The sequence below is a fragment of the Nanorana parkeri genome, unplaced genomic scaffold (assembly GCF_000935625.1).
Source record: "Nanorana parkeri isolate BGI_ZX_2015 unplaced genomic scaffold, ASM93562v1 scaffold60, whole genome shotgun sequence".
Taxonomy (NCBI): Eukaryota; Metazoa; Chordata; class Amphibia; order Anura; family Dicroglossidae; genus Nanorana; species Nanorana parkeri.
In genome coordinates, this window is record NW_017306328.1 from 840,281 (window position 1) to 864,771 (window position 24,491).

Consider the following 24,491-nt stretch of genomic DNA (forward strand, 5'->3'; position numbering starts at 1 on the left):
CTGGTACAGCCAGGAATGCAGGTGAACATATCTGCATGTCATGCCTGATAAGGTCATCATGTTGCTCTCTGTGACATTGTCTTTCCTTGTGTAAATCAGATGACCTGCATATTATCTATGAGGCTATGGAATCCCCTGACACCATACATCCTCAAAGTTTTACAAGCAGTTTCACATTGTGTACCTATAATAGTTCTGCCAGGGCTGACATCTACATCAACCATTACTGAACAGTGGCAAATGTGGATGTATGTATGTAATATTTTGTTTACCTTGAGACCAAATTACCATTCATATAATTATAGTGTTTTTTTAGAGAGTATACCATACATATAGAGCTATTATTATAATGCCTGCCTCCAAGCACATATTTATTTGACTTTCACATTTTGCTTTGCTTGCTGTTCCGTATTTGTATGACTGTATTCATACACAGAGCCTCCCTCTATTGGCTATTTTTATACTGCAGTTACCATCTCCACTGAACAAGTGCTAAATTTGACCACATACAGCATGTATTGTGATCAGATGGACTGAGCAGATGAGATTTGCAGAGCTGAAGGAAGTGGAAGGTAAAGTAAAGCTATAGCACTGCAAAGTAGGAAGTAAAGCTTGCCTATGTAATGAACAAATATAGCTGCCCCATGTGTACACATTTTGTAATTGCAAACTAAAGCTAACATTCAGACAAATTTTATATCTAGAATTCTAGATATAAAGAAACACAAATTAATGCAATTACGATTAAATTAAACAACAGAAATCATTTTTCTCTTTAAATGCAACTAGTATAATCAGATAAATTCAACTTGGTATCACCCTCCTATATTACTCAGTACATGTGCATTCTGCTTGGAAAAGAAGGGACCAATGGGGAAGATGCTGACATAGGGATAGAACAGAGTAAGCAAAATGATAAGCTTATCACACTGCTGCTTATTCTTCACTGTCCAATCACAGGCTGAGGGCAGGCAGGTGACCAAGCTGTATGTCTTATTTGCTGTACAGGAAAGTTAGGTCACCAGCCATGCCTGTGTAAATCTTAGGATTGGCTGGACAGAAACACAAATCATTTGGCATATATAACAACTCTCTTAACTGTATTTCAACTCTGTGTCTGTCTGGAGTATTAGGTCTTAGGACTGGTGCACACCAGTGGCACGCTAAAATGTTCTGTTCTGGTGTGTAGCTGGTGTCTGTTGGGTGGCAGTGGTGTATAGCGGTGCCTTGCATTGTTACTGTTGATTTTATTTTTACTTTATTGGCACTATACAAAGTGTACACTTCATTCAGATCTCCGCGTGGTGCTGCAGTGACCTCTGGTGCCATTCAACATGCCTGCATTTTTCAGCATTGCACATCATATCAGCATTGTGGTGTGAACGGGGCACATAGAAAATCATTTTTTCCTGTGTGCCCTTGTGATGACTGCCATAGCTCCAGCGTGGAAAACCGCCGGTCACCGTAACTGGTGTGAACGAGCCCTTTAAGTTTTTACACTGCTAACACATAATATCAAATGTATCATGTTTACAAGTTTATCTAAGAATACATTGAAAATACTGTACATTCCCTTTCATGCAATAATGAGACCCTTACGAGACTGGAATCTCAACTATTTTAATATAGACAAGTATTACGGTTTGCTTGCTGCTATTGCAATCTGTATTAATTCTGTAATAAAACCTTTGCTGAAAATGAAAGAGCAGAGTCGTAAAATATGGCATTTCCTTTTGCCTTTTATTATGTACACCCCCAGTTATTTTATCAGTTTATGTACTCACATCCCATCCTGGCGTGTGATTGTATATCCATAGTTGGGGTAATGTAGAAATGACACATTGACTCCAATGAGCGGTGTTCCATCAGCTGTGAGAAGCTGGCCTCGGATTACAGATGCAAGGCTACAGACAGAGAGAGAGCACAAGACTTCAGGTTATGTATACACTTGCTTCCTGAGAGGTGATTCACGGTATAATTCCTCGCTTCACTACCTCAGGTGGTTTAGTGTGAAGTTCCTGCATCATAAAGCTGCCCAATGGTGAGCACCTCTAGCTAGAGCAGAAAAACACAATAAAATCCTTGTGGTGAAGTAGTAACCTTTTCAAGATTAACCTTTTATACCCAGAGCTGAAGGGTCTGATAAAATATATCCCTGAGTATAAACCTTCAATTTTTACAACGGGCTTTCATTTGCATTTGAAAAAAAAAGGCAGAAAATTTCAGAAACTGCCTGAATATCTTAAAGAAATGGAATGTACATAAAACACTTACATGCTCCTACAGTACGTCAATTATGCTTTTACTTTATATAATCATCTGTTGCTTTACTCTGGCTTCCTGCTTTCCGTGTGCACAGGGGACATCCTATGTACACAGGATCTGGCTGTGACAGTTGTACAATGTCCTGTCCCTGTGTTATTATTTCTTTTCCTGAAAACTGCTAGAGAGAAAAACTGTCTCACCTGCAAGACCTCTGAATGTGAAAATTCCTATTGAAGCTTGTCTGTTGAAAGAGACTTGTACTGAGGGTGCCATAACTAACCCTTCCTTCTGAACATGAAACTGACCCTATGTCTTCAGTACCTTCTGAGTCACTGGCCTAGGACAAGTATACAGATATACAGGGGATCTAACTGACTATGCTTGCTGCATGTGCATTCACAGTAAACCATTAAGAAACGATTAAAGCCAAAGACAGTCAGTGCAATGGTTTCCTCCATGTTTCTATCAGTACAGGTTTCCTTTAAATTCCATCTCCAGCCAAGCCTTTTTTAATTGCTTTGGACAAAGTGAGTAGGGATAGAACCTCCCTTGGGTTTTTATTGTAGTCTGCGTACCCATTGAACAAATTTAGTTTCACTTCCTGTCTGGATGGGAAAATGGGAAATTTCTCCAGTGGAGACACAGGCAAAAAGGGTGAGAACTTCTTTCAGATTTGAATCCTGTCTGTGTCTTTCTGTCTGAGGAACAGTGGTTCCCCTGATTGTGCCATAATGGGGTCACAGGTAACAATGCAAATCTGACAGTGAAGTATTTCAAGCCCATCCAAAACTCACACCAAAAAAATGGCTGGAGTTGGGATTTATGAGCTGTATAGACACCAATGCATCTGAAGCTACGCACATTAAAGCTGAACTCCGGGAATTAGCCAAAATCTACCCTTGCAGTGGTACCTTCCTGCACTGCAAAGGTTAAATGCTTGTTAATTCTAGGGTGGAGGTGAAAAGGCTCTATTGCTTACCTTAACCCCCGTTCTCTTCTCCCTGACACTCCTGGTTGTGGGTGGTCTTTCTGTGTCTTCACATACAATGCAAGGCTATTAACCCTACATGGTACATGGAGAAGGCAAGTGGGCAACCATGGCCAGAAGTGTCTTAGAGAGGAGGTTTAACCAGACCAGTCTCAGCCTGTTGTAGTGGAGAATAAGGTATTACCCAAGTCATTAAAGTATATGCAAACCTAATCAGTAAAAGCTTTAACATCTTAATGCAATTTTAAAAGAAGTTTGTATTATTTTAAAATTTGTAGCTTTTATTGAAATATTAACTGGTGATCCTACCATGAAGGTCTTTGTTCAGGTACTCCTTTTTATGGGCTGACAACACTCTGTGTCCCAGTTATGGTCCTGCATTGTCACATGGGTTTCCAATAAAGACTACCAGTTGCCATTTCAACACACATTATACATGGTCCACTGTTGTCATCATAAGGAAACCTAATGTAACTAATGACAGGCAACCATCACTGGAGTGCTTGTATGTAGACAGAAAGGTTTCAGGAGTTCAGAAGCACTGAGATGAAAGAAAGGATGAAAAAAGGGAAATTGATGCACAGTGCTTTAGCAAAATAAATGTAATTAATTTAGGGTTTACATATATTTTAAGTTGTAAAATGAAGGCAACCTAGATTATACTAAAGCCTCTCAATTAATTCTAATGTTCTGTTTAGGTTTGCCTTAAAGTGACACTAAACTCAGGAAATTAATCTGAAAATGCATTGAAGAACCGTAACTATTAACAAAACTGCCCCTTTAAAATCATCTCTGAATTCATGCTGACACTGTCCTTCCTTCTGGAGGGTGACTACTTTTGTTCCCCATGGTCCCTGTGTTTGTTGCAAAAAAGCCACCGCTCCAAGCTCGCTCCTGTGATGGACTATAGTTTCAATACAAATTAGGAAATTAAACATAAGATTGCAGCTCATCACGGGCGTGAGCTACTTTACAACACACACAGGGACCATGAGGAAATGCATCTTGATAATAAGAAGGTGCAAGTTCTCCCTCTGAAAAAAAAAATATTTGCGTTTGTTGTGGCATGCCACTAATTTATTCACGCAGAGTTGTAAAATTACTGATAGGTGTGCTTTAAGTGGACACTATCATTCGCCTTGTGAATGATATTAGCCAAACACCAAAAGTATTTTCATGTTGAGTCTGGATATTGTGATTAGTGAGCTTTGCTATAAACCATCAAAATGCAGTTTTTTTTAAATTGTTCATATGACATTTGTTATGTGTGTCTGACAAGTATGGCATATTCACCAATTCTTACACCGAATGCTTCTATAGCCATTTATCATTTCTAAAAGCAATTACAGATCTTTAATGAATTGGAAATTCCTCTAAATGGCAAATTGTGACTAAGAATAGCAAACTTTATATTGAATACCTAAGATGCTTAAACTTGCAAAAATACACCCTATGGTGACTGTAAATGGTTCTAATGCAAAACCTAATAGCTGACCTGTCATTTGGTGTGCAGTATGGTCATTGAGAGCTCACTGTATACCAGCACTGTAGACATAAAGCCTGCAATATTATTTCTCACTAAGAAGTCTAATATTGCCTAATGAAAGGCAAGGTACTAAATGATTAGCCCATTCATTTTCAGGAGCTATAAAAGCTCTCACAAATGTATAAACCTCCAAGCTTTCGACGTGTCAAATATCTGGCACTTGCTTGGAGAAAAGTATTCTTTCCAATTAATTTTGCAGCAATTGGTACACCTGATGGGAACAGGAAGGGAGAAGATTTAGAGGGGGCAATAAGGAACATTTGTGCAACAACTTTTAATCAACTGCTGTGCCTAACTGCATTAATACTGTTAAATTACCTTGGACCCAGGAGTTCTAGTGTAAATCATCTTCCTTTACTCAGCATGACACAAGGCACCTGCTCACGCTTACTGCTAGTATTTCACATCATTACTGCCTTAATAAAATAACCGTCAGGCTGATTTAGAAATCACAGATTCATAACAAATGTTTTCTTTGCAATCTTTATAATATTAATAAAAAGAAAGACTTTAAGTAAACTCATTCTAATGCTATTTCATGACATTTCTATAAGAATCCTGGAAGTGATTTTTGCAGTGTTCTTTGTTGTTGATTTTTTTTTTAAAGACTGTTGCTTTTCTCATTTGGAATACATCGGGCTGATGTCATTAGCACATTGCTAGGTGGAGAGACTGAGAATGGAATACATTGTGCTGCAAGGACATCTGGAACTAAATGTGTTGAAGGCAACAATGGAAATCAAAATCGGAAGATATGTTCAAACAGACTTTGAAAAATATGTGCGAAGAGCAGATAGACTGAGGAATACAGCAAGGGACTGAATAAGTAGCATACACAATTACCTCAAGGGTGCTTGAAATGAAATAACACCTAAAAAATCAAAAGGGACCGTAATTATAGAAATATTGCAGGCTGATTGTTGGAATATTTTTGTGAGTACATGTGCAATAAAATAGTTATAATGAGTAGGGCGGAATCTTTCTAGGAATATGTGTGTGTGCACAGCAAAAAGTGCACTAAATAATGTGAGTAAGCTTTTATGACTGTTTTTTAATAACATTTCTTGAATGGTTTTAAACTATGCGCCACTTTGAAACTTCTTTTTAAGTGCACAATAATGGAGAAACAGTGTATTTGGCCATATTCATATCCTTAGAAGACTTGTGATTGCATTTTTGGAAGTTAAGCATATGTGTCCAAAATATAAAATAAAACAGAATACAAACTAAGCATGTGTGACCAAAATATAAAATAAAATACAAACTAAAATATTTGAGGTATGGTCCACTCAAAAAGGTCAGCCCCTTTCTTTATGTGTAAAACATCTTACATGGATACACAGTGTCAGTACACAGTGAATACATACAGTATATTTCATGTGAACACACAGAGAAATTAGTTGCACATCAAGTACTAGTGCTGGTTCACTTTTGTGTGTGCACTGAAGGACTGGTATTTGCTCATTCTTGTGTGCGTATTGAGGACTTCGGTGATGCTGATTTGAACTACAATCTCAATACAAATTAATAAACTTAACGTGATAACAAAGTCCAAATCCCATTCGCACTGCCGCGGTCTAAAGGCTACAAGGTATATGTGGTGCCCAGGTGACCACACGGATGGCGCTGTGCAAACACTGGTAGTAAATAAAAGTAATTCATCGGCACACACTTGAAGACAGTGTGTGACAATACCCAATGCCACATACTGTCATACGGTGCTCATACAGCACCGTATGACAGTATGTGACATTGGGTATTGGATAAACATATCAATACTTAAAAAAATTCTTCAAGTGTGTGCCGGTGAATTACTTTTATAATCTTAACGTGAGACTGTAGTCCATCACAGGAGCTAGCTTAGAGCAGTGGATATTTTAACACATGCAGGGACCATGGGGAACAAAAGTAGCCACCCTCCAGAAGGAAGGACAGTGTCAGCAGGAATTCAGAGATGATTTTAGGATCTACAGCTGAGTGATGTACAAATAAGATACATTTTTGTTAATAGTTAAGTTACTTGATTGCATTTTCAAGATGTAACTCATGAGTTTAGTGTCACTAGAAGATCTAGAAGCATGGTATGTAAATGAGAGGAAACTTGTGTCTCTAGTCTTTCTGTTGGGACAGACTTGTTTTCAAACTGATCAGAGTAACCTGCAGTCTGCATAAACTGCTCCTATAATGAAACATCTAAAAAGGTAAGAAATATTAACGTAATTATTTTTTGTTTTGCTGTGTGAATGGGAACACATAAACATATACTGGGTTTTTTTTTCTTCAAATTTGACTGCAAAAGGGAAAATGAACTATATTATCCTACAGAATATCAATCATTATACTGTGCCACCTGTTACATATAAAACATGCTATAGCAAGTATACAAACTGAAGAAAAGAAAAGATTCACTGACTAAACTTTGTGTTAAATTTTAGAGGAAAGCAAGAAAAATATTACCATGTGTGATGCGTGGCTCCTCTGTACTTAGTAAAAGATTTTTTTTTCTATCACATAGGGAATATTGGACATTATAAGCTTAGCAAAGACTTTTTAGCTTACCGTTTCCCGCTAGTACTCCTGTTTCCATTAACCATATAGCCTTATTTAGAGTTGAACTCAGGGCACAAAAACGTTTGCTGAAATATATTCTTCAATAGACACAGAGTATATATCTATTTTGTGTGCCTTTGCAAACCCAGTTAAAAATGTCTAAAAGTAGCGGTGAGAACATTGCTGTATTGTGCATAGCTTGTGCAGTGCGAGGGGCCCAGCAGCTCCACCCACTACAACCTGCCTGCAGGAAACTACAAGAGGGGGCGGATAGAAGACCAGTCACCCTGCACATGGAGAGAGAGAGCAGCAGTCACTGGTCTTGATTAATGGAAGCTCCTGCACAGAGGAAAGTTTCACACTAGAATAGTGCACTGATCTGGAAGAAATATACAAAGAACACCAAGATTCAAGTAACAATACACATGCCTCTTGTATTTAGACAATATTTGCTTATTCCGGAGTTCAGCTTTAATAAATCATTCTGATTTCTAAAAGCTAATTCTTAATTCTAAAAAAACATAGCTACCAATCAAGTAGAAAATGGATTCAGATTGGTTGCCATGGGTTATTACTCTCAATAAGGGCTCTCTACTGAATAAGGCTAAATGGCATATGACATGACAGGGTCATGTCAGGAAAATGTCACTGTCAGAAAATAAAGTAGCCCATAGCAATTCTATATCTGCCTATGTCTCACCCATTCATTATGAGTCTTGGCATAACTTGACATGTTTGCTGTTCAATTTCAATTTATTTGAGATAATGGCTCCCCAGATATGTGGGGAGTATTTAATATTTAGAAGTCACAATGCAGTTTTTGTGGTAATTAGAAGATGCTTACTGTTAGTGGCTCGAGAAAGTTTTATAATGTTGTGTTTCTTTAGGCATGAAATGTTAATAAAGAATCTTGCAGGCAGGTAGAAAAGTGCTTGTTTGCTGCACGCTGGTTTAGTGCTGGTGACAGATTTACCTTTTATTGAAAGGGTTGTCTCCGGGGATGACATGGGTGCTGTCAGGTCCTGTGAGGAAGCTGATCCTATCGTAAAAGGACTTGGCAGCCTGCTGGGACGGTGACTGCTGGCTCTGGCTGATAATGTCCTGTGGATCAGGTAGACCACGGCAGTACGGCTGATTCTGGCAGGAGCTCTGTAAGCAGCAGTCTGGGTCCATGCAGTCGATTAAGCCATCTGCCAGAAGAAAGTAACTCAACTGAATGTATACTCATCAGGATTACCTCTTTATTGTATTAACACTTTCATTTTGGACTAGTTTCCAAGATCTAAAATCCGACTACATCACTTCAAAAATATTATTAAAGTGACACTAAATTCAGGAGTTAACCTTACAAATGCATTCAAGTGGCTCAATTATTAAGACAAATGTATCTTATTTGTGTATCACTTGGCTGTAGATCGTCAAATCATCTCTGTCATGCTGACAATGTCCTTCCTTCTGGAGGGTGGCCACTCTTGTTCCCCATGGTCCCTCTATGTGTGTTGTAAAATAGCCAGCACCCCAAGCTCACTCCCATGATAGACTAGAATCTCAATACAAATGAGTAAACTAAATGTGAGATTGTAGTACATCATGGGAGCAACCTTCCAGAATGAAGGACAGTGTCAGCACCAATTCAGAAATGATTTGAGGATCTACAGCTAAGCGATACAGAAACAAAGTAATGTTGTTAATAGCTAAGATACTTGAATGCATTTGTAAGATTTAACCCCTTAGTTTAGTGTCACTTTAAATCACACAACATTACAAGATATTAATTACATTCACAAATATGTATATGAACATTATTGCGCTCTGTGCACACCTATGGCATATCACAATCTATAGACATCTACAGTATAGATGAATGCAACCACCGATTCATGCAATCAGCCATTTCAGGCTAGGGAGAGGCTTTTCTGATTTTACTCAGTTTAAAGGTGCCCATACACTTTACAACCTTCGCAAGACTTTTGTCTTGCGAGGGTTGTAAAGTACTTAAAAAAACGTACGATCTGCCCATCTTGGACAGGCAGATCGTACATGTGATCATCGCAAGCCCGCCCCCCTGAGGGGCGTGCTTCCGATGACTGTAATGAGGGGCGGGCTTACGATGACTGCAAACGGGCAGTGTGCGCGTGCGCACACTGGCCCGTTCGGCAGTTGTCGAACCAGCAGGCCACTAACTCGCCGAGAATCGTACGATTCCCGGCGGGTTTTCTAGCATGCTGGTTCGACAGAAGACGTGTGACCGTACAGTAGAAAGGGTTGCACGCCTTCCATACAAGGTACTTTGACTGACATTTATTCAGTCATGCAATGCTGTACTGAAATACCATTTTTAGGGGAAACACATAGAGCTTTCTTTTGGTGGTATTTAATTACCACTGTGGATTTTTATTTTTTACAATATAAAAAAAAAATACAGATTTAAAAAAAAAACAACCTGTTTTATATATGTTAAGTTCTAAAACTTTTATCATTGCCCAAGTTTTTGTTTATAGACGATGAGTTAAAAGCTTTTACCACTCTTCAGGTTAGTGTTAACAGTGATAGATGGCACTATAATTATTGCTTGCACTCTGATTTTCACAGGTCCTCTTTATGGAGACATCAGGGGCCTCTAAGACCTCTAAGACCCCTAATGTCACCTAGGGACCCACAGAGAAGCTGCTTCACAAGCATCTCTCCGGCTGCTGTAGCCGGGAATTACATCTGAATGCGGAAGTGATGTAATAAACATCACTTCTTGCATTCTGACATCAGAGAGGAGATCAGAGGGAGACCTTGTACTTACCTCCCTGTGATCTCCGGTGATAAAGTCCACAGCGGCGGGGTTGGCGGACACCCGCATGCAAAATACAAACGATTGGGTGGCTCTATAGCCATCGCTGACTGTTTACATTGCAAAAAGTTTTCCCACTTGTACCCGCCGCACCCATTTTAAAATGCCCACCCGAATCAGCAAGGTTCCCACCTCTCCTGGCTCTTTACATGACCACCTGCATTTAGCCTGTGGGCAAACCCACAATTCTTCTTCCCCACTCAACAAAAGTCAATTTTTTAAACAACTTTTGCAGAAGAAGCTGATAATTCTCATAGATAGATACCCTTCTCATACATAAAATTCTCAGATGCCCTTTAAGCATCTAGAATGCTTAATTTTTCTGTATTTACTGGCAATTGTTTAAGTTGGTGACAGGGTCTCTTTACCCAACAAGCCACAAGAAAAAAAAGTATCTGTGTCAGTTCCAGAGATCTTTCACCATGCTGATCTTCCAACATGCTGCAAATTACTGAAAAACAGCCCTTAAAAATAATGTTCTGTTAGGCTAAATGCAAAAGTACATATGGCAGAGAGTGTCAAATCTCTGAAACCTCTGGCTGGGAAGGAGGGCTGGAGACAAAAATGAATAACATCCATAGGAAAAAGCATAGAACTATGCTATCTATTAATATATCACCCAGAGAGAGGGGACATGTCCTATAAAAGACCTGTGCCTACTTGACACCGATGTAACCACACATAACAGCTTGTCGGAGTGTCAGCATTCTCACCCAGCTAAATTTAATTAGAATAAACACTAGCACAAGTCCTTGCTCAGAAGCTGATATAGTGCAGCTGCAACACATCCTCCACACAAGGCTGGCTAGAATATGATTTAGATGTTGCAATGGCGCAGAGTTTAATAACCGTTATCAGTGTGAGCATCAGCAGGCCGATGTCAGCAAGAGTGATGCTGAGCTGTCATAAGCCTGCTAATTTAACGTACTAATGCTTTTATTCCAAAACTCCCTGTTTGATATGTAACAATGTGAAACTTGTTTTCCTTGTATTGATTTTATGACTTTGAAAAAAAAACACATAAAAAAATAACGCAATGCCATGGATCTGAGATGAAATATAACAAGATGTCTTTGGGGTGATATCAAATAGTACCTACAGAATATCTGTCAGGCGTAACGGCACCTGCATATCCCTACCCTGCTGTCATGATGTCACAATACATCCAATCCACAGGCGCCCATACACAACATAGGCAGTGATATGAGAGCTCTCCATTGGGCTTCTATATAAAGTAGCGCTTTGTGATTTATGACAAAATAAAGTGCGCTTATTCTCCAGGGCAACATGGGGTATAGTTCCGGGGGGAAAAATTCTTGCATTTAGTAATTCATCTTTGTTAGTTTATAAAAAGCAAATGTACATCTGGCATGTAGTGTGCGGGTCATAAAAACTGCATGAGATTGACACATTCTGAACTAATCAGCTGGAAATGCATTTTTTACAAGCCTCTCTGCTGACATCAATCAGAGGAAGGATCTCATTTTCAACAGCCGAGATGCAGGGACATACTGTTTGTTATTTTTGTGTGGAGTTTATCAGCAACTTGCCCAAGCGAATGACGGATGGTTATGAATCTGGCTCTGTATAACTGGAGAAGACATTTCTCATCCTTTCTCTGCATGTCAGTAGCCTCTATTATCTAGTATAACTAATGGAAACTCTCTCACTCTGGCCTGGCTGAGCTGCATGGAAAGTGCTCTGACCGACTGCTAGTTCATACTCCATTTATTTTGCACCGCTGGGATGTTTTGAAAGACAAGTACGCACAGTATATTCTGCTGCAAGAATATCAACAGCATATCCCGCAATAGGGATCATGCAGAAAAGTGTATGAAAGTCAACCAGCAACCAATCAGCATCTTTTTATGCAGTCAGTAAGGGTAAGAGACCAAAAGGCAGAAGCTGATTTGTTGCGGTGGTCAACAGTTTCTTTTTATTTAACTGAACATGCACGTTTTAATGGTCTCATTTCTGCACACCGCTCAAAATCCTAAAAATGATGCATACCACACAGACAAATTAGCAAAGCATTAATGCGGTCTTATGCAGCCACTAATCCTTAGGGAACACTGGCAACTCTGTGCAAGCTGGTTTGTCTTGTCGTTCCTTGATTAGTAAATTTCACTGTGAAATCTGTCTGCATCTAGGGAATGTCATCTCATACTTGGCATATTGTCTCATTCTTACAGTCAATGTTTCCAAATTCTACAGGCAATTATAGACCATCACTGAATTGCAAATTTCCCCAAACAGCCAAATGTCAAGAATAGGGAGATTTCATTGCATCCCTGGGTACAAGGGTGACAATTGTTTAGTGGCATATTTGGCCTGAAAACTATTTTGGTGTGCTAAATATTTGGGGCACAGAAACCAGCTTTTTTTGGATGCACCAAACAGTAGTTTAATTTGATGGGTTTGAAAAGAAAGATGGGACTAGTGTACCAATTGTAATAAAAATACAAAAATTCACACACAGTCTCACCATCTGTGCCAAATAAGTAGTGGTTCATAAAATTAGTTTGTCAATATTTGACACAATAGAGGAGTACTGTAGTGCAGGGCCGGACTGGGACAAAAAATAGGCCCAGGCATTTTAGACAGAGCAGCCCAATCATGTGACCCCGAAGGCCCCGTCCACAATCCAGGGGTGGGGCCAAACATGGAGGTGCACTCGAGGGGCGGGGCCAAACACTTAAGTGCAGTCGAGGGACAGGGGCCAGCTGCTGGTAAGTACAGGAGGGATACAGTTGACTCGCTGGATGCAGAGATTAGTAATGCGCTGGACTCAGGCCGTGTTCACTCCGAAAGTGTGTGCGTTCCCCCCGCGCTTTGAGGCGAGAAGGGACGTTGCGGTGCATTGAATTCAATGGCGCCACTTCCACGCCCCCCTTGTAAGAAGCACTATGTACGGAACTCTGGGAGGTGAGGAGCCCACACAGTCATCATAGTACAAAGGATCCTGGACCAGAAATGAGAGGCCACAGGACATTCCCACCACATATGGGAAAACGTCCCCATCCGCCTGAAAACCCCTAAAACAATTAGAGGGGTACGATGGAAGCACTCTAGCAATTCTCAGAGGTACCAGGTACCAGTGCATGAGCAATTTATAATTATACTCCAGGATTAATACATTAGGTAAACTTCCAGGAGTATTAGCCCAAATACTGGACCAGCCTGCAGGTGAGGGGCTACCACCAAGATCGGATGACAACCTATTGGCATAGGAGGGTAAAGGTAACCAAGTGTCACCGAGAAGTTCAGGGTATAGAAAGGAGATAACCCCCAGAGAACGAGGGTCAGAAGCACAGAGACGGTCAAAATGCGTGTGTCGGAGAGGATCCGGATGACAGCGGTGTAACGCCTCCAAATAGTGCTTAATCAGTGCGAAACAGTTCTCCCGAGGGAAGATGATACTTAGCTTGCAAAGCACTTCTCCACTTCGGATACAACCACAGAAGATTGGAGACAGAGAGGATTTGACATAAATAGGCCTCTATTGAGAACCAAAGTGGAACATTTGTAGTAGCATGCCACATCACCAGTTGACTAAGTTGAGCCGTATAATAATACTTGGACATATGAGGAAGGCCCAGATCACCTGAAGTTTTGGGGCGAAACAGGACCAATTCAGAAACCTTAGGTCTCGAGCCCCTCCAAATAAACCTGGAGATCTGGGCTTGAAGGGCATGTATACTATAGTGAGGTACGTCTACAGTTAAGACCCTAGCGAAGTATACAAATTTAGGAATAAGGGTCACCTTGACTGCAGTAATCTTGCCCATCCAAGAAATATTGTAGTGATTCCAAAGATCCAATAGACCCCACAATTGTCTAAACAATGAGGGATAGTTAGCCTGATATTAAGTGTCATAAGACCTCGTGAGGAAGATGCCTAAATACGGCAATTTGTCTTGTACCCATGAAAAAGGAAAAGAATCATGAAGAACCACCAAGGGAGGCAAAGAGACATTAAGCACCTTAGACTTAGTTGGTTTAACTTCTAAACAGGAGACCAATCCAAAGTCAGAAGGGATACGGAACAGATTAGGAAGGGAAATCACTGGGTTCGAGAGACAAAGCAAAACGTCATCCGCAAAGAGGCACAATTTGTGATGGAAGCCTGCAACCTCAATCCCAGAAACATCAGGGGACAACCTAACTAAGTGGGCTAGAGGTTTAGCAGCCAGGGCAAAAGGCAGGGGGGACTAAGGGCACCCATGCCTAGTGCCTTGGCATATAGAGAATAAATCTGAATTATAACCTGCATAACAAACCCTTGCTGACGGAACAGCATTTGGAGCCCTCCACCAAGAGAGGAAGTCAAATGCCTTCCGGATGTCCAGGAAGGGAGCATGAGGGGCAGGTTCCGTGTTTTGACGATGTGCAGAAGGAGAGAGACACGCCTGATGTTATCACCTGCATGACAGCCAGGAACAAACCCAAACTGATCCCCCCAGCAACACCAGTAGGGACAGATTCAAACGAGTAGCCAACACTTTGGCCAACAGCTTCACGTCAAGATTAATGAGGGAGATGGGGCGGACGTTGGACCAAACAGTCCTGTCAGCCCCAGGTTTTGGCAACATACAGATAGAAGCTTCAAGAGAGAACTAAGTAAAAAAAAGCTCCTAATCTCAATGCGTTAAATATACGAACTAAGTGGAGTGTCAACAGTTCCGCATATTTTTTTTAAATAAATGGCTGTGAAGCCATCCGGCCCTGGGCTCTTAGATAATTTTGGGGATTCAATAGCAAAGCTCATTTCTTCCGGTGATATTTCAAAGTCCAAGATATCCTTATCAGCCTCGGACAGAGTGGGCAAAGAAAGATAATCAAGAAAGGATTTAAGGCGGGCTATGTCATGAGAGGCGGGTTTGGAATACAGGTTGGCCAAATGGAATTGGACAATTGGCAAGATCTTAACCAGATTACATGTTGAAGCTCCACCACCTTTCCTGAGTCTATAAGTTTGAACCCCTGATTAAAAATTTGAAATAGTCACTGGAACAGGAGGTGAGGGCTAATCTTCCAATGGGGACATTGTGTCCCCAACGGGGAGGATTCACCTTCTCCATTTGTTTTGAGGATCATTATCCTTGAAAGAGATAGGGGGAACTGATCCAACATTTGGAAATGTCACTGGAACCGGAGGTGTGGTCTAATCTTCCAATGGGGATCACTAGATGCTGTGCTCTGTGTCCCCAACAGGGAGGATTCACCTTCTCCACTGTCCTTGGAAGAGAAAGTGAGAGCAAATGCAAAATTTGGAACGGTCACTGGAACAGGAGCTGAGGAATAATCTTTCAATGGGGACATTTAACTCACTTTGTGAGTTGTTAGTTTCTGTGTACAAGACAGACGGTGAAGGGAAATCACTACAATGGAACAAAGAGAAAATACAAGCTGGTGGCGCTTTTAGTCCCTCCCTACTCTAGCCAAAACTAAAAGAAAATCTTTTGGTTTTAGATATACTCTAAGTATATTGGTATTTGCAGCTGGAGAATTTCACAAACATAGTTTAAAATTCACAGCAGGTCTTTGACCTAATACATATATTGTAATTGTTTTTGTTTTATAGAATTGTTGTCTAATAAATACACGACTCAAAGATTGATTTGTTTTTGTTTTTGTTTTACACCCTGTTGATGCCCTGCCATTTTGTTGAATTATTTTTTAATAGCATACACATTTCTAAGAGGGAGGCACAGCCAGCAATGTGACTAGGAATGTATAGGACATTGTGACCCACACACTAGACTTCATATATCTGCATATAGCAGGGACAATATGAAAAGAAAAACACATACATATACAGATGTATTTGCAAGGAACAATTCTCACTTGACTGTCTCAGCAGATTTGCCCTGATGATTGCTGAGTGGTGCTTAAAGTGTGTCGGTAGCACAAGCTGCTTGTTTAAGTAATTGTGGAGAGACTCAGCTGCAGACTTATAGCAGGTCATTGGGTGAGTCTCCTAGAAGTTTTGCTGCCCCCTGGAGTTTTGGCAATGGCTGCAATACGTATCATGGAAATACTTTTCAGAAGCAAACTGCGCTTAGGAGATTGGAATTGAAATAAATAAATCCCCCGTCTTACAAAGAAATGCTTATGTGCTGCACACAATCCAATCAGCTGCAACTCGAAATGGCCGGAGCTGTAATCACTAACAGCACTCGAGGGCTACTTAAATAAGATGCAATATTCCTGTCTGGAATGCCTTTGAGTGGCATAAATGCCTAAGTCTACAGTATAAGGTACAAATGCGTCCACTGAATGCAGAAAATATTTTAATACTTTTGGGATGGTTATGATAAAACCGCTTCGCTGTTTACAGAGTATGTTTAGAGAAAGATTATCAGAGAATTCCACAGCAGGTCCTTTGCATTCATCGCACTTTTTTATTGGCATGACGCTGTAGGATATAATCAGGAAATTCTATATATTGAGGCTATTAAATACTCCAGCAAATATGCAAGTTAGAGTAAGCCTGTCATATTTTTCTGAAAATGTGAGACTGAAGTAATGACTTCATAATATTCTGAATCACAGACCCAAAGCAAATATACAGATCACGAAAGTCTGTGTATTTGCTCTTGGTATATGACTCATATTCATGTCATAATGAAGCGACAGTCAGGCAACTAGTATTTTTTAGAATCAGAGGTGAGCCATGGAAGCCACTGTGTTTCTCTCGTGACATGTTTCCTTTTAGCAATGGTGCATATGTCTTGAGGATCATTATCCTTGAAAGAGAAAGTGGGAACTGATCCAACATTTGGAACTGTCACTGGAACCGGAGGTGTGGTCTAATCTTCCAATGGGGATCACTAGATGCTGTGCTCTGTGTCCCCAACAGGGAGGATTCACCTTCTCCACTGTCATTGGAAGAGAAAGTGAGAGCAAGAGGCTTCCAAAGCTCACCTCTTATTCAAAAAAATACTAGTTTTGTGAAGGTGAAGAAAAAAAAAATACTAGTTGCCTGGCTGTTGCTTCATTATGACATGAATATGAGTCATATACTAGGAAAATGGGTTTTGCCCATGCAATGCATTCGTACATCAGATATCACCTCTTCTGACGGTTTGGGGGAAATCAGCCGTAAGTAGAGTTTGGAAAGACCAAACAAGCAGCAAGGTGGCTGATTCTTGAGGGAATTAGATGGAGATGTTTGGAGACAGAAGACTTAATCTAAACTGGGCTGAATAAGTAACCCGTCTCCTAGAACTACATTTTTCCAAGTGCAGCATTATCCTGCATTCTGCAGGTAGGGCTTCTCTGTGAAAAACCTACAGGTCTATTCAGAAAAGGGTGAATAGTTTGAAGAAGGCAGGAGAGGTAAACAATCTAGGACAACATAGCTGAACTGGAAAGTGAGCTGAATTGGAGAATTATTCCAAATCAGCTATGTTGTCCTTGATTGTTCACTTCTCCTGCCTTCTCCAAACTCTTCACCCTTTTGTGAATAACTCTTCTAATATTAGATTGTTTTTTCAAAGGCTGCTAGGACAAGGATACAGATGTTCTAATTAAAGCAGACCTTTACCCCCCTTTACTAAAAATCACAGCAGCATGCAGCTCTGTATGTTAATTTAAAATCATCTTACATTTATTAGTTAAACAAACTTGTTTTTAACTTACTAACAAATAGAGTTCATCTACTTCCTTGTTCAGTTCTGGCACAAATGTGTTGCATCCTGGGAAGGTTACATCAGCAGAGCATTGCTGGGAAATCTCATTTGTAATTTCATGAGATCTCAGGGAAAGGCATTTTCCTTCCCTGAGATAATGTGCATGGTCACATGTCCTGGTCACATGTCTAGTTACATGTGCCAGAGTTCCAGGAAGTAAAGGGAGAGCTAGTAATCTGCCCTTAGTTAACATGGTCACTGCCAGAAGATTGGAAAGAAAAGAGAAATAATGTATGCAAAGAATACGAAGCCGGCAATTATCTAGAAGTCTGTGTTTATAGATTGCCATTACTAAATATTTCTGAAGGTGTGTTTGTTGTTATTTTAAAGATATGGGTAAAGGTCCTATTAAAGTGAAAGTACAGTTACATTTTAAAAGTCTCCAGCATGGAAAAATATTTATCGAGAGCATCAAATATTAAAAGTGAATTAACACAATCTGATCTGTCATTGGTTTTAAATATCTTGCATTATACTTTTTTTTAAAAAGTAAATTGTTTGGTAAATCTATTTCAAGGGGTGCTGCATGGCAGTATATGTGATTTATCTACTTTAAGATTTTTACTATAATTCTATAAGTAGTGATTCATCCATATTAGAAGAAGCAACAGCCCTTTTGTGAAATATATGGTTGCCAAGCAACTTTTCATGTTTCACATCCACCCACCAGGACACACTCTAAGGAAAATTAACAGTTATAGTATACACTTTCCTTTTCTGTTCAGGATAAATTCAGTGTCATGTAACTTGGCACAGATTCATTATACCCTTCAGTAGCATGTATTTGCTTTAAAATATAAACATCCTACTAAATGCAACAGATCTTGCCATTACGGACCTGTTGGCATTTTGAATAATAATAAAGTCCTAAAACCTTAGACATCAACATGGCTTCAGTACAATTCATTATCCTCCTCAAATTCCCCATACAGCAGGTCAAGTACAAAGAAATCAAAATAAGAACAAACTGCTTTGAACAAAAAAAAAAAAAGCTGAAGCTTAGAGGCATTTGTTCAAAATGTATCTTTAAGCATCAGTTTTACACTGGGAAAAAAAAGGTCATCAGAAGCCCACATCATAGTGTCTAGAGAGATTTGAATGTAGCTGAAAAAATAGCAAGTTTCAGTTTGGTAAGAATCCATTTCATATAACAATGAGGTGTGCTGACAAAATGTCATATCCCCATCAAAAGTAAATACATGTAAAAAAAGAGGAAACTTCATCTTACCTCCTTCATTGTCCTTACTGTCAGTGCACAAGGTTTCCATGGCAACATCACATCCTGCTCCCCTCCAGCCCGGCTGGCACACACAATGCCATCCATTTTGATCCAGTGCGCATCTTCCATTGCTGTTACAGAGTCCCGGGCAGCCTTCTGCCAAGACACAGACATAAGGAAAGTCGTCACGTGAGTCGGGGATTCCACTGAGCTCCAACTTTATCGAACAAAACATTGGACACTTACAGGCCTTCATAAAAAGCATAAACACTGTAACAACACATGAAGTGAAAGCAAGTTACACTGCACAAATCATAAACTCCAAAGAAGCTTTGGTAATTTGATGTGGAGATCTGTTGTGCGTAGACACAGGCATCCTGACGGCCAGATATAACAGCTGATTTCTGATTCTCTTTTAATTTCAATGCAAAAACAAATTGTGATTCATCAAAATGAAATATTGTTTCTTGGGAAAAAAATACAACTGGCTGAACAAAGACTGCTAGTCTCTAGGAGGTAAAGATGCTGCCATTAGATGACAGGACAGTTTGCAGTCACTGCACATACTTGGCATTATTTATCAAAGTTGCTTAAAGAACAACAGTTCTTATTTCCTATAATGACCAATCATGTCCTTCGCTGATTTATCCCATACCGCACTGGGAGAATGCAATGAAGAATCGGACTGGTTTCCAGAAACAAGAACAGTTTTACCTTCAGACAATTTAATAAATAAGTACCAGTGATGTCAAAAATGCAGCCAGCACACACTACTAAAACATGTTTTTTTATTTTTATTTCTATAGGCTTTATTATCTGGTCCCAGGAGGGCAAAGTCTTCATGTGAATTTACAGTGCTTTCCATAGTTGCACAAAGTACCCGCTGATGTCAGTGATGGTACTTTGTGCTGAGAATACATTCCTTTTTCACATAAGAAGCAAAAGCTCAGAAATAAAGTGAAGCAGCTTAGCGACTAATCTAACAGACATTGGAGGGATCAGGCTGCAAACGGAGGGGACAGGACTGACGGGATTTCCAACTTAACATAGGAGCTGTGCAGATCTGTTTACTCAGGACGGACAAAATGAAATACCATAAGGACCACAAGAAGAGACATTGAAAAGACTATACAAAAAACACGGCTGTGACGTGCTTCAAGACATAGAGCAGAAAGTGAGGTTTTTTTTGTGACAGTCTCCCTAAGGCCTTTGCAGTGGGTTACCTTTATATCCTATCTTGTCTGCTTTTATGAGCAAGAAGGGAAAATTTTTGAAACAAATTACAATATTTTAAAAGATTGGATTATTCAAAAAAAAGGATTCAAAAGTCTTCAAGGCTGACAATACATATAAAAGTATCATGATAAACAAAACAAAAATCAAAATGATAATTTGCTCTTTTTTCTATTGATCTGATTGAAGACTATAAGCAGTGTTTGTACCAAGGAACTTTAAAAGCAAAAAATAGATTTACTTAATTACTGCCTGGAAAGACAGGGGATGGGGAATGCTTCCAATATGGCCTCGGTCAGATTATTATGTATAGTTCAAACATTGGATTGTACATGAAATAATGTGTAAATGCATATTCTATGTCAGATATTGAACAGGTAGGTAATGATCCTATGCATTCACATATAACATGGAGCCCGAGAGATGCAGAGCATAATGTACACACTACAATGCTACAATACACCTGCACATAATGCACAAGTAATAAAAATGGTAACTGCCATAAGACAGATAATATAAAAAAATACAAACTACTCTACATGGATATAAAATGTATAATACAACAGGAGTACACCAATATATAGCAGGGCTCTTTTTCCAAAAACACCTTTTTCAATTTTCAACTCCAATAAAAACTTTCTCTTTGTCTATTCTGTGGGGAAGAGTTGAACCTCTATCAGATGTTTATTGTGTTCTCTGTGCCTACTGGTAGACTTCATGTCACTTCCTGACCCAGTGACAATTTTGTCACTAGAATAAGCAGTGAGGGGAAATCTCCCAAAAGAACAAGAGACAGGCATACAAAGTTGAAAGAAAATCTACTCACCCACTTTGTTCATAACCTAAAATACAGACTTTGGCTGAAATTGGGTTATATTAGGTACTGGGCTATAACACTGTAGTTACTGATTAACTGACATTTCTACATTTGCTGCTTACTAATCCTATAAACGTTTTATATTTTAGTTAAGTAGTCCCTTTTTAAACTCTGCAGGAGTAAGCTTAAAGTTTAAAAAAGTGATATTTTTATCCATGTATGGTTGAGATTCTGCTGCTGGGACCTTAAATAAATAAATGTTCTAACTGCATTCTTAGGCCCCGTTCACATTGAGCGGTTTGCAAATCGCGCGTTTGTCGCGCGATTTGCCTGTCGCGCGATATCGCGCAATTGCTTGCATTGAGCAAGCTTGAATCGCGGCTAAATCCGCTCCAAAAAGGGTCCTGCTGTAGCGACGCACGACCCGCGACAGCATACATCGTACATCGGCTTGCTTCGTGTGGCTTCGGATCAGCCGAACATGCTCAGCATGTTCGGCTGACCCGAAGTGCAGAAGGAGTTCGACTCAGCCGATCCAACATCTGGATCGGCTGAGCCGAACCTCCGGCAGGCTTCACACTGCTGTTCGGGCTATTCTGAAAGATCCCGAACAGCAGTGAGAGAATAGCCGAATGCCGCCGAGCGGCATTTGGCTCGGCTGTTCTGCTCGGTCCCTCAGAGGCACAGTTACCGCGCGATAAATCGCTCAATGTGAACGGGGCCTTAAGGTTTAGCCTTTTCATTCCTATGATTCTCCCATGCAAAGCAATAGCTGCTTGCCATATTACATGGTACAAGTGCATACAATGCTATTTATATAGTAACAAAATAATAATTTGAGACACTTCTGAGATCATTCAGAATTCATTGACAGGTGCATCTGACCCGCAGTTATCCTCCTTCTGACCTGCACTTCAAGTGGGTTTGCATTCCAATAGACTTGTATGGGAATGCAAAACCTGTCTGATGCGCACAAAAGCCCACTGACAAAGGTTATATTGTGTTATTTAAAGTAGTCAAGAGAGAAATATTGATGCTGCCATTGTCGACCCCCTGCACAAGCTAGTCAATTGGCCTATACTGACCCACTGGCTTTAAACGTTCTGATTTAATGACCCAGCAAAGGTATACAGTTCAGGAAAGCCAGAAGAAAGTCTGGAGCACTTTTCCACATGCTTGGTTTAAGTCTGTGCTACAAAGTATTAAAGCCAGACAGCCAGCATGACATCTAAGTAACTAACCCTTTCAGACAGAGACCCCAGCAACTGCAGTCTTTATGTTTCTCAGGCTTCAGGCTTTTTTTTTTTAAGGTGACAGGTTCCCTTTAGGTAGATCAGTGTACTGTTAATGGGGCTTGAAGGTGCTACTACAGACAGACATGCTGGGTCACAACACTGAGCACCGTGTTTTATTGTATAGTAGAAAAGATCTGTTGCTCACAATCATCAATTAAATTCTGTAATCTGAAAGTCTAATTGTGACTGGTTACTGCTGGTAATACAGAAAGTTTATATTTAAGGTACTTTTTTTTTTAAATAAGTTGAATTATGTTTATTAGTGTTTATTTTTTAACCTCACTGAACACATATGAAAGGAAAGCTGATCCAGGAAAATATGTTTCATTCGACAGACCCCATGTTATATGTGAGTACAAGTCCACATAAATATGGGTTTTTTTATCTCAACATTTGGATTGTTAACATTCTCACTATATTTAATCGACAAAAAGTGTCAGTGTCTTTTGCACACTTGACTTGGTCAATAAATAGCCGCAATCCCTTTTAGATGGTTAAAAGCGAACAGTGCCTTTTGATTTCCTTTTACTAACAATATGAAACCTGGCCTGCCAGTTATTAACAAGGATATTATGTCTCCCTGACTCCAGTCTAATTATTAGCAGAGTTATCTTTGCAAATTGGAAGGCAGAATGTGCTTAGTGTGCAGATTTTAAGGCAAAGTACTTTATAAAACTGAATGTGCCCGTTGCTTTTTTATTTCTTCCTTAAAATGTGGTTCCTAATTGACTTTTATCCCTGCATAACTTGATACAGAATGTTCTAATGGGCTTTGCTTCCACTTTATAATTAGGATCTTCAGAGATGAGAGGGCTGCTGTCTTAGTTAACCTGTTCAGTTAGGGACGTAACATTCGTTGTAGGTCAATGTGACATTAATAAGCAAATTACAGTGGTGACATTTTTAAAGGTGTATTAGGAATCCATTAAAGTGAAAGTGCTCACCCTACAACACAGATTTTTGGCAAAGGCGGTTTAGGCCATCAATTTCGAAACTGAAGGTTTGTAAAAATACACAGCAACAAAAGACACAATGGCAACTGTTGGAGAACATGCACACACGGGCCACATTTTTAGGGAACGAGCGATGCAAAGGATAGAGAAACATTACAGCAGTTCCAAGAAACTCCTTCATGGCAGCCATCTTTAAGGAATTCAACATATACAAGACTGTACGGTTTAGGGAATTTATTACACTAAAGTCAAATGGAATATTATGTACCAAAATATGCATATATGTCATAGCACATATGCTAGCATCTCCAGTAGAATATATATTTTTGGATCATCCAAACACATTTTATCAGTTTTAGTGGAACTTCTGTAATTACCATAAAAAGGGTTTGAATTTTGTTTGAATGGCAATTTTAAAGATGGCTGCCTTCAACTTGCATTGCATTTTGCCAACGTGACTTTGGTAGCATTCCTATATGTTTTTCTTTTAGAATCTGCATCAAGTTATAAATAGACAGACATAAAGAGTAAAGCAATAAAATTGGATTGGGTGAGCACATTCATTTTGCCACTGGAAACGGTTTTGGATAAGCCCCACTAACTAAGTTCCCAACATCTGCCTATGTAAATTAAATTCTATTTAAATAGTTATGAAGAAATAATAATAATCCTGCAAAAATTGGCTAGAAGTAAATATGAACATTTTACATGCCTCTGTACTTTTGATCGCCGGTATACAGGAAATTATAACATTTATTTAATTACTGGTTTCTTCTAAAATTCATCTTGCGCTGTACATAAAGAGGGTCTTAAACCTCTGGATTTTTTTAAGTATATGTCATTGTAGAACTGTGTTTTAGAAGTGAAAATAAGGTTCAGGCTATTTCAGCTTTATTACATTTGAAAATGTTGCAGTTAAGAAAGCAATTTGTACACCCACATATTCTTCCAAAACTAAACATTATACTTCAATTTTAAAAGCAGTTTTGGTCCCAGGTTCAATAAACCAGGAATAGTCTAGTTCTTGGATATGGCAATAGATATATAAATATGTTTTACTACTTTATCAATATTATAAATGTATTAAGG

The 24,491-nt window shown here is 39.5% G+C and overlaps 1 protein-coding gene across 1 annotated transcript in view; it reads right to left on the reverse strand.

Annotated features, from left to right (window-relative positions):
- TENM3 (teneurin transmembrane protein 3) overlaps positions 1–24,491 on the reverse strand; it is a 988,875-nt gene that overhangs the window by 106,160 nt on the left and 858,224 nt on the right. The window contains exons 15-17 of the mRNA XM_018576225.1: positions 19,114–19,260; positions 8,323–8,539; positions 1,785–1,904 (exon numbers count right to left, since the gene is read on the reverse strand). Of these exons, the coding sequence (XP_018431727.1) occupies positions 1,785–1,904; positions 8,323–8,539; positions 19,114–19,260 (484 nt within the window). The remainder of the gene's footprint in view (positions 1–1,784; positions 1,905–8,322; positions 8,540–19,113; positions 19,261–24,491) is intronic.